Source organism: Leptinotarsa decemlineata, unplaced genomic scaffold (assembly GCF_025532065.1).
Source record: "Leptinotarsa decemlineata unplaced genomic scaffold, Ldec_3_MD MMD2_tig00000008_RagTag_RagTag, whole genome shotgun sequence".
NCBI lineage: Eukaryota > Metazoa > Arthropoda > Insecta > Coleoptera > Chrysomelidae > Leptinotarsa > Leptinotarsa decemlineata.
In genome coordinates this window covers 11,392,521-11,408,465 of record NW_027412537.1, presented here as the reverse complement: position 1 = coordinate 11,408,465, position 15,945 = coordinate 11,392,521, and the positions used below count along the sequence as shown (strand labels likewise).

The following is a 15,945-nucleotide window of genomic DNA, read 5'->3' as shown; positions in this document are numbered from 1 at the left end:
ATTGATCAGCACAATAGATGGAGAGAACAAAAAACTATGTTGGTGCTGCTTTCGGTTTTATTCGCATAGAAACAATAATGGAGGGTGGTATGCCCATGTCAACACCCACAACACTGTCTCAATTATGGAAATGGGACAGAATTGGTGTGAAGCTTGCGAGAGGCCACTAACAAACTTCACCCGAGTATCTACATGTATTATATGTAATAATGTCCAACCTGTGGCACAATAACCGTGGACCTACTGGTCAAAAAAACAACAGCCCTTTTCAGGGCTACATTATTCACACAAACAGTAGTTAGTTGTATTAGTATTCATAGATTATATGACAAATGAATACTTTGACTAATAAAAGTCTAAGTAATTTGTTAGTCTTTGAATATCTATACATTATATGACAAATAAATTATTACTTTGACTGAAAAGTCGATATTTGGAATTTGATAGTCATTGAATATCTATGCATATGATGAGTACTACTTTAAATGAAAGTTGAAGTTGGCATTTTGTCAATCATTGTATTCATATAATGATGAATACTTTTACATACATACAGTTTGTTTGAGACTATAATGTTAACAATGGTATGAACCTGTTTCTGTTTGAAAGTATAATGATAGCTCTGAAAAGAGCTATTTTTTTATTGTTTCAGTCTTCAATTGTAGCCCTGAAAAGGGCTGTTTTTTTTATTAATCCATGCAATGGTATGGACTAACGCTCCTCATCATCATCAGAAACAATGATGATTGTATCATCATCTGTATCTGATGATATACTGATGATGTCATCCTCATAATCATCTGAATCAGACGATATACTAATGGCATCATCATTAGCATAATTATCTAGCTCGTTATCCTCTAGATCGTCTAACTCATTGACATCCATCTCTAACTCTGCCTCTACTTCCTCTTGCATACCTTCTTCCATACGTGCCGGGAAATCATCAGGTAGATCATAGATACGTTGCAGCATTTGTGCAAAATTTGTACTGAAATGATCGAACGTTGAATCTATTCCATGTACCTGGATGGGGCCTGTACTCGTCATAGAACACTCTGGTACACTCATCGGTTCGGTGGTGGAATCAGCACTCGACATTGTGGAAGAATGATATAGAACTGGGATTGATGCTTTATTTATATTGGAAAAAAAAGGAGGGGGTGAAGTGTAAATGTAGAACAATTCAGTGTTTGAAATTCGAAAGCAATAAGAATGACAATTTTCTTGAAATTCTAAGTGATTATTATTATTAGAAACTCTGAGTGATTATTATAAAAAAAAACTAATAAGGGAGAGGGAAAAAGACACTGCCCCAACCTCGCAGTGCCTCGTGTACACCAACCAAAAAGTGTGTACTCCGTGGAAGGAAAGGAAAGGAATAGAAAGGATGGGAGAAATGAGGAAACGATTACATATCATCGTCTGAATTCAGGACTTCATCAATCAGGATAGGGGATGGTGGAGGACTATCATCGGACTCATTGTCAGCGTCACCGTCATCATCGTCATCGCTGTCGTCGTCGTCTGTGTTTCCGGACTGTGTATCCCATTCGTAATCATTCCGCCAATCATAGGGATCTGGATAATCCCCATCAGACAGGTCCGCTTGATCGGTTCCAGTAACGTGAAGCACTTGTATCCGATCATCATAAATTATGTCATCATAATTCATCGAGTGAGGTGCAGTCGTGGAGGTAACGAAACCTTCATGGATAGAAGCCCAGTAAGGATGTTGATGCGCTGGGTCACTGTACGGCTCAGTAGTTGAATCAGGTTCCATGTTGAAGGTGGCTGATCAACTGAATATTCCAACAGATAATTCCTACTTTTATACTTTTGAAAGGGAGTGGGGGAGGAGTGGGGAGGAGAGGGGATTAAGTGGGAATGAATTTCAAAAATGACATGAGCTATATTCCATGAAAGAGAAAATTGAAACTACTATATGAATTATATGAAATATACTTATTGATTTCATTATGAAACATATTTTCTTCCCAAGAGATTATTTACAATAGATTAGAGAACACAAAAATTGATGTGAGGTATTTGCATAGAAGAACTTGTAATTGAAATAAAAAAAGAAAATAATAATGAGACGAAGTGAAGAAAAATGCTCCAACCATCGCATTGTTCAATGTGTACCAAACCAAAACAATGTACACCCTTAATTTCACTTCTTTTTTTTTTATTTTATTTTTATTTCCTAAAATTACAAACATAAACTTAAAACTATCTTAATTAAATATTCCTAACTAACCTAAAACTAATCTTACTACACTTACACTTAATCTATGGGAAAGTTTTTATAAAAGTCACTAACTTTTTATAAGTCTCTATCGAAGAGGTATCTGCTTCACACTTTTTCTCCAGAGATGCATACTTCCGATCTAGTTCGGCTATTACTTTTTCTGCTTCCCTCCGTCGGTTAACAATTTCAGCCATTTCGCGCTTCCTTTTAACCAACGCGGCCTCACTAGCTCGAGAAGCATGTTCTGCTTCCTTACATCTCTGTAGAAAACTGTCCAACATTTCACTAACCTCTCCGATAGGCTGTCGCACTTGTGGCACTAACACTTCAGGATTCGTCACCGGTGTTGCCAGCATCGGCGAAAGCGGCACCACCGACGGAGTGAATACGATGGGAGCCTCCTCCGATGGGGACAATACAACTGGTGGCTCCTCCGGAGAAGGCGCCCTAGGTTGTTCCACTACTGCTGCGGGTGGTGTGGAGGGCCTTAAGCTGTTTGGAGCGGTCGACCAACTACCTGCATAAGGATTAGTCCTATTGCAAGTAGCTCGGTACTTAGAAATAGGACCAACCTTCGCTGCAGGTCGTTGGCAAACCTTCTTTACAGGCCTGACTTCCTCCTCCTCCTCGAATAAGTCAGGGCTGGTGGATCTGCACCTAACTCGTGAAGTGGATGCCTTCTCCTGCTCTGTCATAGGCATGATGGATGCCACAGCGTTATTTAATTCCTGAGTGTTGGATGCCATTCTGAAAATGTAAAATAATACAAAGTTAGTAGATGTAAAAAATTAAAGTACATTGTTAACTTACTCAAACTTAGCTCCTCGTCGTATAGTACACTGCTTCTAGTTGAGTATGGCTGGACTGCTCTGGATGACTGGAGTTGTCGTACTGAATGTAGAAGAACGTGCTCCTCGGGGTATCAACATCATTGGGAGTGGAGGGAATGTGGTGGGGGCGTGCATGCGCAATGGTTGGAATATGGTGGGGCGAGAAATGGTAGGAAGTGGGCGGGGTGAGCAATGGTGGGAAGAAAGCGGGCCGCGCTCCGCGCGGCTTACGCCCCAATTCGCTACGCTCGCGCCGGCGCGCTTCGCGCGCCGGCGCGAGCGTAATGGGGCCACCGCGCCGGCGCGCTTCGCGCGCCGGCGCGGTGGCCCCCCACCCACCACCCCGGGGGGAGGAGGGGGGGGTGGGGGTGGGGGGCGGCGGGGCCGCGCTACGCGCGGCCCCGCCGCCCCCCACCCCCACCCGCGCGCTTCGCGCGCCGTGAAACCTAACCTAACCTAACACCTATGACCCTAACCTACAGTATGTATTAATCTAATCTAACCTAACGCGGGAGTAAATTCACCATGTTGGTTCAATTAATACGTCATCTGTTGGTTTTGGTTTTGGTTCTATTATTCTAACATTTGGATCAATGTCCAGTCCTGGATATCCCAGTCCACCTGATGGCCTGACTTTATGGCTTTTCTCCAAAACTTCAACTCTCTCTTCTAGTACATCATACTTTTTCATTGTAGTCCCTGTTATGTTTGACATAGCATCAAATTTTTTATTTGTAGACGCTGTTATGTCAGACATTTTTATGTCCACATCATTTGTAAGTTTGTCAAATTTACGAGTGAAAGTTATCCGAGCCTCTGCAATTTTATCGTCAAATGCTTGACGGGCATCGCGAGCAATATTACCTATTGTGGATTGTATTGCAGCTTGTAGGGCTAGAAGTATAACCTCCTTTGTTCCGTTAATTTCCCCCTCAAGATATGATACAGTTACACAATCACTCTTGTCAATTGGTTCGCTTATATTTTTCAATATTTTTCTTTGCATGTCATAATGACCATCTTTTGTTAATTTAAAACCAATCCCGGGAGGACCTCGAATGACATTACCACCCAATTTTCTTTTTCTACCAAACTTATCGATTGTTTTAGACATTGTGCACTCTACGATGATTCTTTTCAAACTGATATTTCTTTCATTTACATTATGTTATATACTTTACAGTAATTGGTTAGGAAAATAGAAATGAAACAAATAATATTTTTATCATTTTTTATTCATCTAAGTAACTTGGTAAAAGTGATACATATACAATACATAATACAATAATCACAAATAATCACAAATAAGAATGTTCCGGTTTGAAGGAATAAGCAATAATACTTCGAATTATAATTCAATTATTCATCTCTACAGTCAACAAATTGATTAGTTGGTCTAAGGCGCTCTCTTGAGAAAAAGAATGAACGATTTCAGACACCCAACGAATGTTATCATTAGGATCATTTCGATAAAATTCTATATCGCTATGACCCCATGGAAGAGTTCGAGTGGTATTCGGAATGATGAATCTCTTGTCGTCATGATACGATAAAGCGACTTTATTTTTCAATTCAGTGTAAATATCATGCAATACGCTTCTGAACGAGTTCATCTTCCTGAATATCATACCTCCCTCTTCAATGATTTTTTCATAGTCTTCACATGTCAATTCATTCTTTATAACAGATCGTTTCACACCTTTGGCCTTCTTCAGTTCACCATCAACAGATTTCACGTAATACGCTTTAGCACCTGTACCGTAAAAGCTGATTATTGGATCATTTGGGAATTCATCTTTGAAATTACCCAGAACTGACTTTGTCACTGGAATATTGAATTGGTTTCCTATTTTATAATTAGATGTATCGAACTTATTTATATTATTTTTGATAAATTCATAGAAATTGTCTGTATTTACTTTGAGAATAAGGGAGTCGGTATCAGTGTAGAGTAAGGACGCATCTTCTCCAAACTGTTGTTTGATACATCCATAGAAAAAATCATACATAACTGTTTTAGATAATTCTAGAATGGAAAATCCTAAATATAGTGGTTTATCATAATGAACTTTTACTCTAGCCAATTGAATGGCAACAAAATTTTCTGTAAAAATAGAGCATTTTTTAAAATTTGGTCGAGATATGAGACAACTAGCACCTATAGTTCTTTTTATATTTTCCCAATGTGTAATGAGTCTAACATCAATTCTATTGTCTACGTTTTCCATTGTTTTTCCATAGACTGCATTATTCATTAGTTTGTAGAAATCTTTTTCAGATTTGTTATTAGACCTATTACGCATTTCAGTATTCAAATCTATATAAGGCTTCATCCAACATGATTGCTTAAACCTCAATACTCTATGTGTGTTCATCACTATCAAACCATGATTGACAGCTTGCTGTAAGTTTCTATAGTGAACAATATATTTTCTTTTGTCGTTTAAATTTGGAATTAATTTGGGAACTTTCGATTTTGCATATGGAGGTATCAAACGTTCAACTAAGAATGGTAAATCGGAATGTTTATCATGAAGTTCTTGGGGATAATGTATATCCACTTCCAATACATATCCATAAGGACTATCAATATCCACATTCATTATATCAAGATTGAGAATTTCATGAGGTGCTAACCATGAAAATTCACCTGTTGGTAATGGTTGCGACATGCTGTGACCATATAGATTTGTTGCATCCAAATATGAAATGAATGAAGATGGTTCATTTGGATTATAATCCGGTAAAAATTTATTGTTTGCTTTATGTTTCCTTTCACTACATTGACTTATTCCACCACGAATACCTTTTTGAAAGAAGTGAACCATATCAATATCAGTTAGTAATTCCAATTCAATATTAGTATATTTCAACATGGCATCCCACGATAATCCGGGTGCAGTGAAGTATTGTGCCGGATCCAATTTATATTTATCAACAGATATATTTCTAAAGTTTTCAAAAATGTCACATAATAGTAACACATCTGACTTTAAATATAAATCAGAGTATTCACCCAAATCCTGACATTCGAATAAATTCCAAACAAGTTGAGCTCTCCCATAATCATTATCTGATACATGTTCACAATTGAGTTTATCATAAAATTGATTTTTGGTTGGAAGTCTTGGATGATTCAGTTTTTCGATGTCATCAACAAAACTATAGGGAAATACACCTTTCTTTCTCATCAAATTGAAATTTTCAATTTGTGGGAAATGTTTGCGCATCTCGATACACTGATCAGATGTTAAATTTGCACCTAAATTCTCCAAAGAACTAGGCATGAATCTGAAACTATCAATGAATCTCATTTTCAAATAATTCTTCTTCACCCTACCATCTTTATCCGTATAGGAGTGTGTAAAGAGATGTTTTGTGAAAGATATATATTTCTCATTAGTTTGTGGGATGACATCCACTTTATCTTTGTTTTTATACAATTCCTTTATGAATAAATGACAATCATATCCACTGAGATTGTGAAAAATTATAGTAATGAAATTTGGCAATTTAAAATTCAAATTACAAGATGAATGAGCAGCAGGGGACCTTTTTTTTCCTGTGAGGTGACAATGATCCCTCACTTTGACTTCGCCATCATTAAATTGTTTGGAACAAATGCCACAATTTGTGGCAGAAGCAAACTGTTCCTCTTCCTCAGGAGTTTGTACATCCATAGGAATAGGAAACCTGAGATGATTTTCATAAATATTTTTCAAATCATCTTCGATTTTGCTAACGAATTTCTGGGCTGCATCCACACCCCTATACGAAACAAATTTTGATAAATCATCATTGTATGAACATTTAATCAAATAAGCAAATGAATAAGGCTCATGTTTGAATGTCTTGATCGAATACGAGTATTCAGGATTTGGTTTAGTGGTTTGAATCGGCTTCAGTACTGATTCAAAATCGGCATACACTACAAATGGTACCTTCATTTGTTTCTCAAAGTTTTCAAAAGTTAGTATATTTTCAGGTACCGTTTTCCCATATTTATTGACTTTGAAATTGGTTGATGGTGTTGTAGTACTCAAGTGATTACAATCATTTATCTTATGACGTAATAGTAATTGTTCATTAGAAAAATATAATAAACAGCCATCACAAAAATATTTCTTATGTTCATGAGCCGATAATTGGCTTGAAACTAATCTTGAAAGATCTTTAATCCAACAATAATGATTATTACCGAAATCATCTGTGATAAGTAACAAATTGACATGTCTTCTAAGTCTTCTCTGAGAGTAACGTAATGGTCCAATTATTTCATACATTATTTTACCCTTCTCGAATTTACTTTCTAAACCGTACACATTAACTGAAATATCATTCTTGTCTTCAAATTTCACAATATCTTTCAACTTTACCGGAAAATTCATACCTGTTACATCTATGACTGTACTGAAATGTGGATACGATGAAACTTCTGATGTTCTATCGATTGCAGGATGTAGTGCTGAAGTGATAGCCCATGCAAAACAATGCTGATCTTCATTACGGACATTAACCACGGCCTTCCTACGCTCGATACATTCAGGCAGCTTCACATATGAACATCCACTGAGCGGGCTGTATTTATTAATGTTCAACTCCAGAAACATGATTTTTTCACAAGTCCAACCTTAAACACAGAACAATATTACTAATCCATCCAATTAAAACTTGGTAGAAATGTTTACCTGAATCACGTTCCTGGAATTCTGTAGTTTGAGCGATAATCCCATTACGAAATCCATCAAATAAGGAATTCAAATCAGTAGATTGATCAACTGTTCTATTCTGTGAATTAAATGATTTGGTTTCCTTCAGGTCTTGTGTTTGTAGAATATAACTCCCAAATACTTCCATATTCACTTTGATGATTTTGTGAACCCTGATGGCCGATTCCAATAATTCTATAACTTTCTGCCTGATTTCATTAAAGAATAACATGTAATCGGTGGAAACAATGGAACTCTGCACCCTGTATGTCGCAATCCGACGTTTGAAGGCGCTCTTTATAATTTGAACACCATCACTGAATTGAACACATGTATTATTCTTATGTTGTAGAGTTCTATTGTGAGAATTCACTTGAGTCAATGGAATCATCACATTACAACAATTACATGTGTACATAGGTGCTGCAGCGTCATCTAATCTCACTCGTTTCACTGATGGCCCTCCTTGGCAACTCTGGAGCTGATGACGACGAAGGTTGTCACTACGGGTAAAAGATTTACCACATTCACAAGAATACATTTTCTATGATATGTTCTCACTAACTCACTCGATGGAAACTGACATAACCAACACTCGCCCGCTTCTTAAATACCATAATCCACGTCGCCTGCGCATCACCGTAGAGAGTGAGGGTAGGTAAGGACACATCGATGCATCCACTAGAGATGCCTGACGTCACAGCCAAGCCCATCTCCCAATTTGATGCGAGTTGCCGGCACGAGCAAGCAGTGATCGTTGCGCTCTCGGAGAGGGCAGACGTTTGCACAGTCCTCGCCCGCCTGCGTGTCACCATCAATAGCGAGGGTAGGGTGATGCGTTACGTCACATCATTCACTGCTTCGAGAGCGATAGCCGAACAAGCAATTGTCGTTGCGCTCTCGGAGAGGACAGACGTTAGCACAGTCCTCGCCCGCCTGCGTGTCACCATTGATGGCGAGTCTGGGGCGTTACGTCACATCCTTCACTACATCGAGGGAGGTGAGAGCAGACTGATGAATACGCATTACTCTGCCACACGTCGTGGAGTGAACATGTCGCTCTCTAGCCGTTGAACGGTTATTGCTGTGACGTCACTCCACTACTAACTTGGTGCCCTCACACCGATGGAGCATTCATTACTTGGAGGATCTTCGAAGTATGCAAACGTATGTTTGTACATAGACAAACAAGCACATGATGAAACCCTGTACCGTGCATTCTCTTACACACACACACACACACACACATACACTCACAAAATCTCATATGAAAAAAAAAAATCTGAACGATCCATGCACCAGACACTTCAAGGTCACAACGCCTTGACTTCACTGCACAACAAAAAAAAGCAAATAACACGTCATATTGGTGGGGGGAGGATTAGAACCGGGAAAAAATTTCTGAACGATCCATACACCACACCCTTCAAGGTCACATCACCTTGACTTCACCAAACAACAACCAATAAAAAAGCAATTAATACGTCATAGTGGTGGGGGGAGGCTTAGAACCGGCTCAAATCTCCTACTTAAGGCAGTTCGTAGTTGACAGTTGGAGGCATAATGCCAGAGGTCATTACCAGAATGATCTGACTTCTAGTGTCAATCAGCAGTCTATTGTACTCTGCATTAGATTGATTTGTGCAATTGGCGATGTGCACAAATCTATATGCAGTCCATCTACCCTTTTTTTCCAGAAAAATGTAGAGAAGAGGTAGATCCTGAAAAATCTCCGTGGCTGCTAACGGTGTGGTACTTATATGACGCCACAGATGGCCAAACAAGTCTGACTCTGTAAGCCGGAGAACTTCGCCTGAGCCGTTTTCTGTAGAACCTTTGGCCACCAAGCGTGTGATCATTGGTCTAACAATCATCACACCAATCCAATGGATTTGTTTGGGATCTGAATTTTATGTAAAACTTTTTCCAAGTGAGCATTCCAGGTGAGTTTTTTTCATCAATGCCAAGATATTTCACATCTGTTCCAAATGGAACTACCTCACCATTGAGGAGAAGTGATGGGAAGCATTACTTCGAAGCCGGTCTGTTGGTGATTTTCTTGACTGATTCCAGCATGGTCCTGCTGCTGGATGAACGAGAATGATCTGGAAGGCTACCCCTGTAGGGTATCTTGCGTAGAAGTTTGTCATATATGATTCAGTGTCCAGCGTGGTATCAGCCAGGAAGGTAATTAATATACACGGAACCATGAAGATATAATTACCTTATATGGATGGTCTGGTAAGGATGGTATCTCGCATTGAACGTGGATAAATGATTTATTATTTCTTTCTCTGATTCTGAACACCTTCTATATTCAAGTTACGAATTGAATGGTTGAATTTTGGAAGAAGTAGATAAGATCAAGAATCTAAGTGTCATTTTTGATAGCTAGTTAACTCATATTCCATATATAAATACTATAACAGACAAAGCATGCAAAATGTTGATATTTATATTGCATAACTCAGTTGATTTGTTGAGAATTCTCCATATTCAACCGGTTCTGTGGTGTGGACTCCATATTGAGGAGTTCCAAATATGCCGACATTGCAGAATAGTAGAATTAGATCCGAATTCATGACTCTTTCCAAACTTTCCTGAACTTTTGTTGTTTTTCAAATCAAAACTCGTATTATTGAGTTATTGAAAGTACCATAACGTAGAGTAAACTATGACTTTTCTTGAATGCTTCTCGAATGCTTAGAATTGTAAATGAATATTCCTAACGAGGTTCTAATTACCATATTATGAACATACCTATACTCAGTACTTTTCATGGACTTGTCAATAATGAGTCCTCATCATAGAACTGAACAAACTGGTGGAATATGAAGAATTCCCAATGAGTCAACTGAGTTATGCAATATCCATAGTATGAATATACGTAGACTCAGTACTTCAGTGAATATTCCTCTTCAAGAGTTGTACATTAATCCCGGAAGCCCCGATACATTCCAGGGGGAGCGCTAGCATTATCAACCACTGACCACAACTCACATCGTAGAGTAGGTGATGACTGGCTCTTGCTTGAGCAAGAGCAGTGAACCAAGAAAGACAGTTCGCCCAAGAATTCTACCTTAGTGCGGCAAACTAGCAAGATCTCGATAATCAAGGGTAGAAAGGGCATTATTCCACCAAGGACTCCAATAATCAGAACAACCATCCAGACAAAGTGTTCTGGACGGAGTCTATCTTGTTCGAAAAAAAATTTTTGATGTCTACTCCGTTTTTACTCCTCTTCTCGGACAAGATTTTTCTTGTCAGGAGCTGAAAACTCAACACCCTGATGGCCGAGAAGAACTACATAAGGCTCATTATATTGTATGAGCCTGAAGGTGGGATTGAACAGTTCCAATAAATTTAGCACTTCTCATTCCCACAACGAATTTGATATTCCCCATTTCCCATGTAATGAATAGGTAAATTTCGTAGCGCTCCAACTCAAGCATTCTCAGAATATCCGATACCACATCAAGGACCAACCAGTGAAAATTTAATATTTCCGAAGATCAATCAAGCGAGAAAATAGCGTTCAAACGAGCTCCCTACTTCGGCAAACATAAATCCCGGCGGCGCTCATTGTCAGGTGTCCGGACGTCCCGAAAGGCCAGTCTTAATTAGCGGTCACCGGTTCATTATTCAAGCGCGTCGCGGCGCTACAAGACGTCGCTTTGTTTGCCGCTGGACTCTGTCGATTCGTTGTGAAATATTTATGGAGCCTGGACCGGACGTTTTGCAGCGCGCTGCTGGACCACGTTTATTACAGTTTTTTTATTTACACAGGACGACAGGAGTCTGGATTCCAATTTATTGCAGGTTGTTGGATGTAGATGCTGCTTTCATTACTTTTCGTGAAATTTTTTTCATATTTGCCTACAAGATCGAATGATGTGGTTTGAAATCTGTAGCTCTGTTGATCTGACCTTTTTGTTGTGTATGAAATCCACTATAGAGAAAAATTACAGTTGTAGAAAACTTATATCGCCTTGGCTTCCTATGATTGGTGACTGAATAAACTAACTTTTCTGCAGCAGGTAGAAAGTATTTCGAAATATGAATTTATTATTTTCTCCAAACCGATAAAATGATTGAAAAATTGAAAGCTAGGCCACCAAAACCGAAACTGACTGCGATAAAATGCTTCTTTCCAACAGCGATTTTAATCAACATCTGAATGTCCTATGCCCCCTCCCGGTTTGAGTGTCTTGAGTCAAGGGCTTCTCCACACGGTTACTGTGTGCAGAACATCCCATCTCGTCCATCCACACCCGCTCCTCAGGAGCGGTCCTCAACTTACTGATGGGCACTTCAGCAAGATTGACATCTGATCTTTTTAGTCGAAAGTCAACCTTCAGGTGATTTTACTTTCTAATCTTTTCTTTGCTTTTATCATGGCTTTCCTAACTGAATTTTTGCATGTGGTCTCCAAAAACTAACCAGAGACGAGTGTCTTTTGTCGCGAGCAATCTTATTCCTCAGTGAATCTGAAAATTATATGAATTCGAAATCTGGTTGAGAAAATTTTATACTTACCAGAACCGCCTGACAGCGACTCCCGGGGATGGTCTCTGGTTCTGCTTCGTTGGTCTCCTGTGTTTGTCCCTCTCTCGGAATCTGGGGTCATCCCTGTTCAGTGCATTGTGTAGATCGGTTAGCGCTGTATTGTCCTGCGCTCGAATTCTGTCAAACGCGTCTTCTGCGTGTGTATGTAATGTATGTTCAGGTCTAGATCCCGGAATATGTACCTAATCGGTACATATTCCAGGTATCTAGCTTCTGAGTCTCATTATACTTAGAATTAATTATATGTGACTCTCAGGACCTGGCTATGCATCATTCCCACAATTTTGATCACTGTCATATCAAAACTCTGCATGACTGCTCTTCAGAAATTCACAGGTTCAATTTGATTATTATGATTATGACCGGAAATAGACCCGAACTCTACTCAACTCGAAATAATATGGGTTTTCCAACGTGGACTTCCAATCTTTGACGATTGATAACGATCTTATTGAAGCTATGTCTATCAAATTAGTAGTCATTCATTCAGTCTTTTTGCATCCCATAAAAGTCACTCTTTGGTGTGGATTTTGGGCTGGTGGCGTTGTCGTCCATATTTCTTCAAGAACGACATTAGTCAGGCTATCACTATCAACGACGAGCACTATAGTTCGATGATTACCAACTTCTTTCGGCCTGAATTGGATGATCTAGAGACTAACGACATGTAGTTCCAACAGGACGACGCGACGTGCCACCCAGCTCATGCCACATTGAATATTCCGCACGAGCAATTTGGTGGCATAGTCCTCTCACGTGGAGGTGACGTGAACTGGCCACCGAAATCGTGCAGTTCGACCCAGTTGGACTTTTTTTATGTGGTTTGATCTTCCTCTTGAGGATGAGCACTTGGTGATCGAAGCACGTGTCGAGGTGTTGAGGGTGACGATTTTGTTGGGAAAGAACTCCAGTAATATTAATTCTCGTGAAACTCAACATTACATGGACATCTTAAGTGAATAAGGATATATATCCGCGATTAACACACCAAAAAAACTCTAACACATGTTTGGACCACATTTTTATCAAAACAAAAAACCAGGACTGTGACACCATCCTACCAATTACTTTGGAATCATGCGTTATAGACCATTTCACAACCTTAGCACAAATTGGCATACCTTACGAAAATGATATTCTTAATGATATCAAGTACTATAGGAAAGTAGATGAATAAAAGTTCACAGTTAAAATGGAAGTGCTGACTGGAGTGGTATTTTACATTACAACAATCTTGATCTTGGAGTAAACAAGTTCATTGATATCATGAAAAGTAATTTAGAAGAATGTACGAGGTACATCAAACAGAACAGCAAACAAAGAAAGCGAAAGAAATGGATAACTGGATGCTTGATCAATTCTGTAAACAAAAAAAAATGCATGTATCGAAAAAATCCAAATGATATCGTTTTACATGAAAAATATCAGGAACAAAAGAAAATATCAGATACGCTCATCAGGTGAAAAAAAAATGAATACTATAGGAATTGTACTGAAAAAGGGGTAATGATAAAAAAAAAGGGGTAAATTGTTGATGAAATATTAACCGACCAAGATCCTACACCTATTAACTTGATAAAAATAAAAAATAACGAACTCGTCAAGGAACCGGTTGAAATAACAAATAGATTCAACAATTATTTCATTTCTGTAGATGGAGATTTGGCGCTGAATATAAATATTAATTCAGACTATCCTGAAAGGAAGAGTTTATGTAACCATTACATTTTTCTGTAGCTTACAAATGAAAACAAGATAAAATATATTATATCGCAACTCAAAAATAAAAGGTCTCCTGGCTATGATGATATCAAAACAGAATATCTGAAACTGGTGTCTGATTATATATCGAAACCACTAACACATCTAGTGAATATGTCATTAGAGGAGGGATGTTTTACCTCATCTCTCAAAATGGCTGTTATAACGCCTATATATAAAAGTGGAGAAAAAACCGATGTAGCAAACTATAGACCAATCTCACTCATAACTAGTCTTGCTAAAGTTCTCGAGAAGGTTATTCGAGAGAGATTGAATATGTTTCTTGAAAAACACCAGTTGTTGTCAGAATAACAACACAGCTTCAGAGAGAATATGTCCACACAAGTCCCAATAAAATAACTAACCCAGCAAATTTATTCATGTTTGGATGAATCGAAACCTTCTTTTGTTGTTTTCATAGACCTTAGGAAAGATTTCGACACCGTCGATCACTCTATCTTACTGAATCTTCTGAACGATATGGGAATTAGAGGTATAGCGAATAATCTTTTCAAAAGTGGGCAATCATATAAGTGGAGAGAAAATTATTACATGTGGTGTGCCCCAGGGAACGGTGTTAGGACCAATCCTATTCAATATTTAGTTGAACAACCTTTTCCTACAAGACATCAACTACAACATCCTGAGTTTCGCCGATGATACTGTGCTGTTTCGCGAAGACGAAAACTGGTTCAATTTGAAACAGAAATTAGAACATGACCTTCATCAAATCAAATTGTGGTTCCACCACAGGTTCTTATTTAATAACTTTGAGAAAACCTATTACGTACCATTCAGTAAATATGACAACTCTCTACCAGAATATGACATCAAAATCTCCAATACGGAAGTCATCAAACCCACAAAGAAAATAAAATATCTTGGAATAATTTTAGAGAGAAATCTCAGATAGAACCAGCACATAGACCACATAGTTAAAAACTTACGTTGCATACTTTACACATTTAAACGGATGTGTAAAGTATACATACAAGATATGGTATAATTGGTTGGGGTGGAGTGTCGAAAGGTTACGACTACCCTAGCGATCTACTTTATTCAAAATCTGGAATATTTGATCCCAGACAGCTGTTTTTTTTATAAATATCAATGCTGTACAGCATAAAAACAAAAATATTAACTACTCATCACCATAAATATGCTACACGTCGGAATCATAGTATCGTCATACCATTAACGTTCAAATCAGTTGGGCAGAAATCCTTCCGGTATTTAGGACCCAAACTCTACAGGTAATGGCCCAGGTATGATTGAATAGCATTCCTCCTGGATAACAGAAAAATTAGCGTGAGAATCACGAAATTGAAGGAATACAAATCAGATCTTGGAACACTACAGGACAATGTCCTAGGCTCCTTGATTTTCCCAACCCATATGAATGACTTGCCTCATAATATAAAAAACGGTAGAGTGTTCATGGATGCTGATAACATCTCCATTGTTCTATCGGACCATGATCTCCAAGAACTATATAAAAATCTGAGTTGATTGTGGAAGATTTTGCCAGTTACTGCATGCATAATACACAATCATAGTAAAATAGTAATAATTGAGTTCTACACTTAACATAGAATACCTTCTACCGTCACTTTCGAAATCAATAATACTATCGTCGATATCTCCGCTTCATCTGAATTCTTATGCTTATAGGTTGCATCTTAACATGGGAGGAAAAAATACAAAGGGTCTGTGAAATGAAACATTGCACTGAAATTTTCGCTTCAAATATATTATTGCATTTTCAGAAGTCAAAAGTGGAAGTTAACTCCTGTTCCTGACAGTAGCGTCGAAGTAATGTTATGCAACT

General features: G+C 38.4%; 1 protein-coding gene across 1 annotated transcript; it reads right to left on the bottom strand.

Annotated features, from left to right (window-relative positions):
* Window positions 1–2,112: 2,112 nt before the first annotated feature.
* LOC141480713 (uncharacterized) lies at window positions 2,113–3,408 on the bottom strand. Its single transcript, XM_074171060.1, has 2 exons — window positions 3,062–3,408; window positions 2,113–2,998 (listed from the first exon to the last, which is right to left on the bottom strand). The coding sequence occupies exon 2, from the start codon at window positions 2,995–2,997 to the stop codon at window positions 2,293–2,295; it is 705 nt and encodes a 234-aa protein (XP_074027161.1). The 5' UTR covers window position 2,998; window positions 3,062–3,408; the 3' UTR covers window positions 2,113–2,292.
* Window positions 3,409–15,945: the final 12,537 nt, after the last annotated feature.

Coding starts and splice junctions, on each gene's coding strand:
- LOC141480713 (XM_074171060.1), bottom strand. CDS start 2,997: ATGGCATCCAACACTCAGGAATTAAATAACGCTGTGGCATCCATCATG.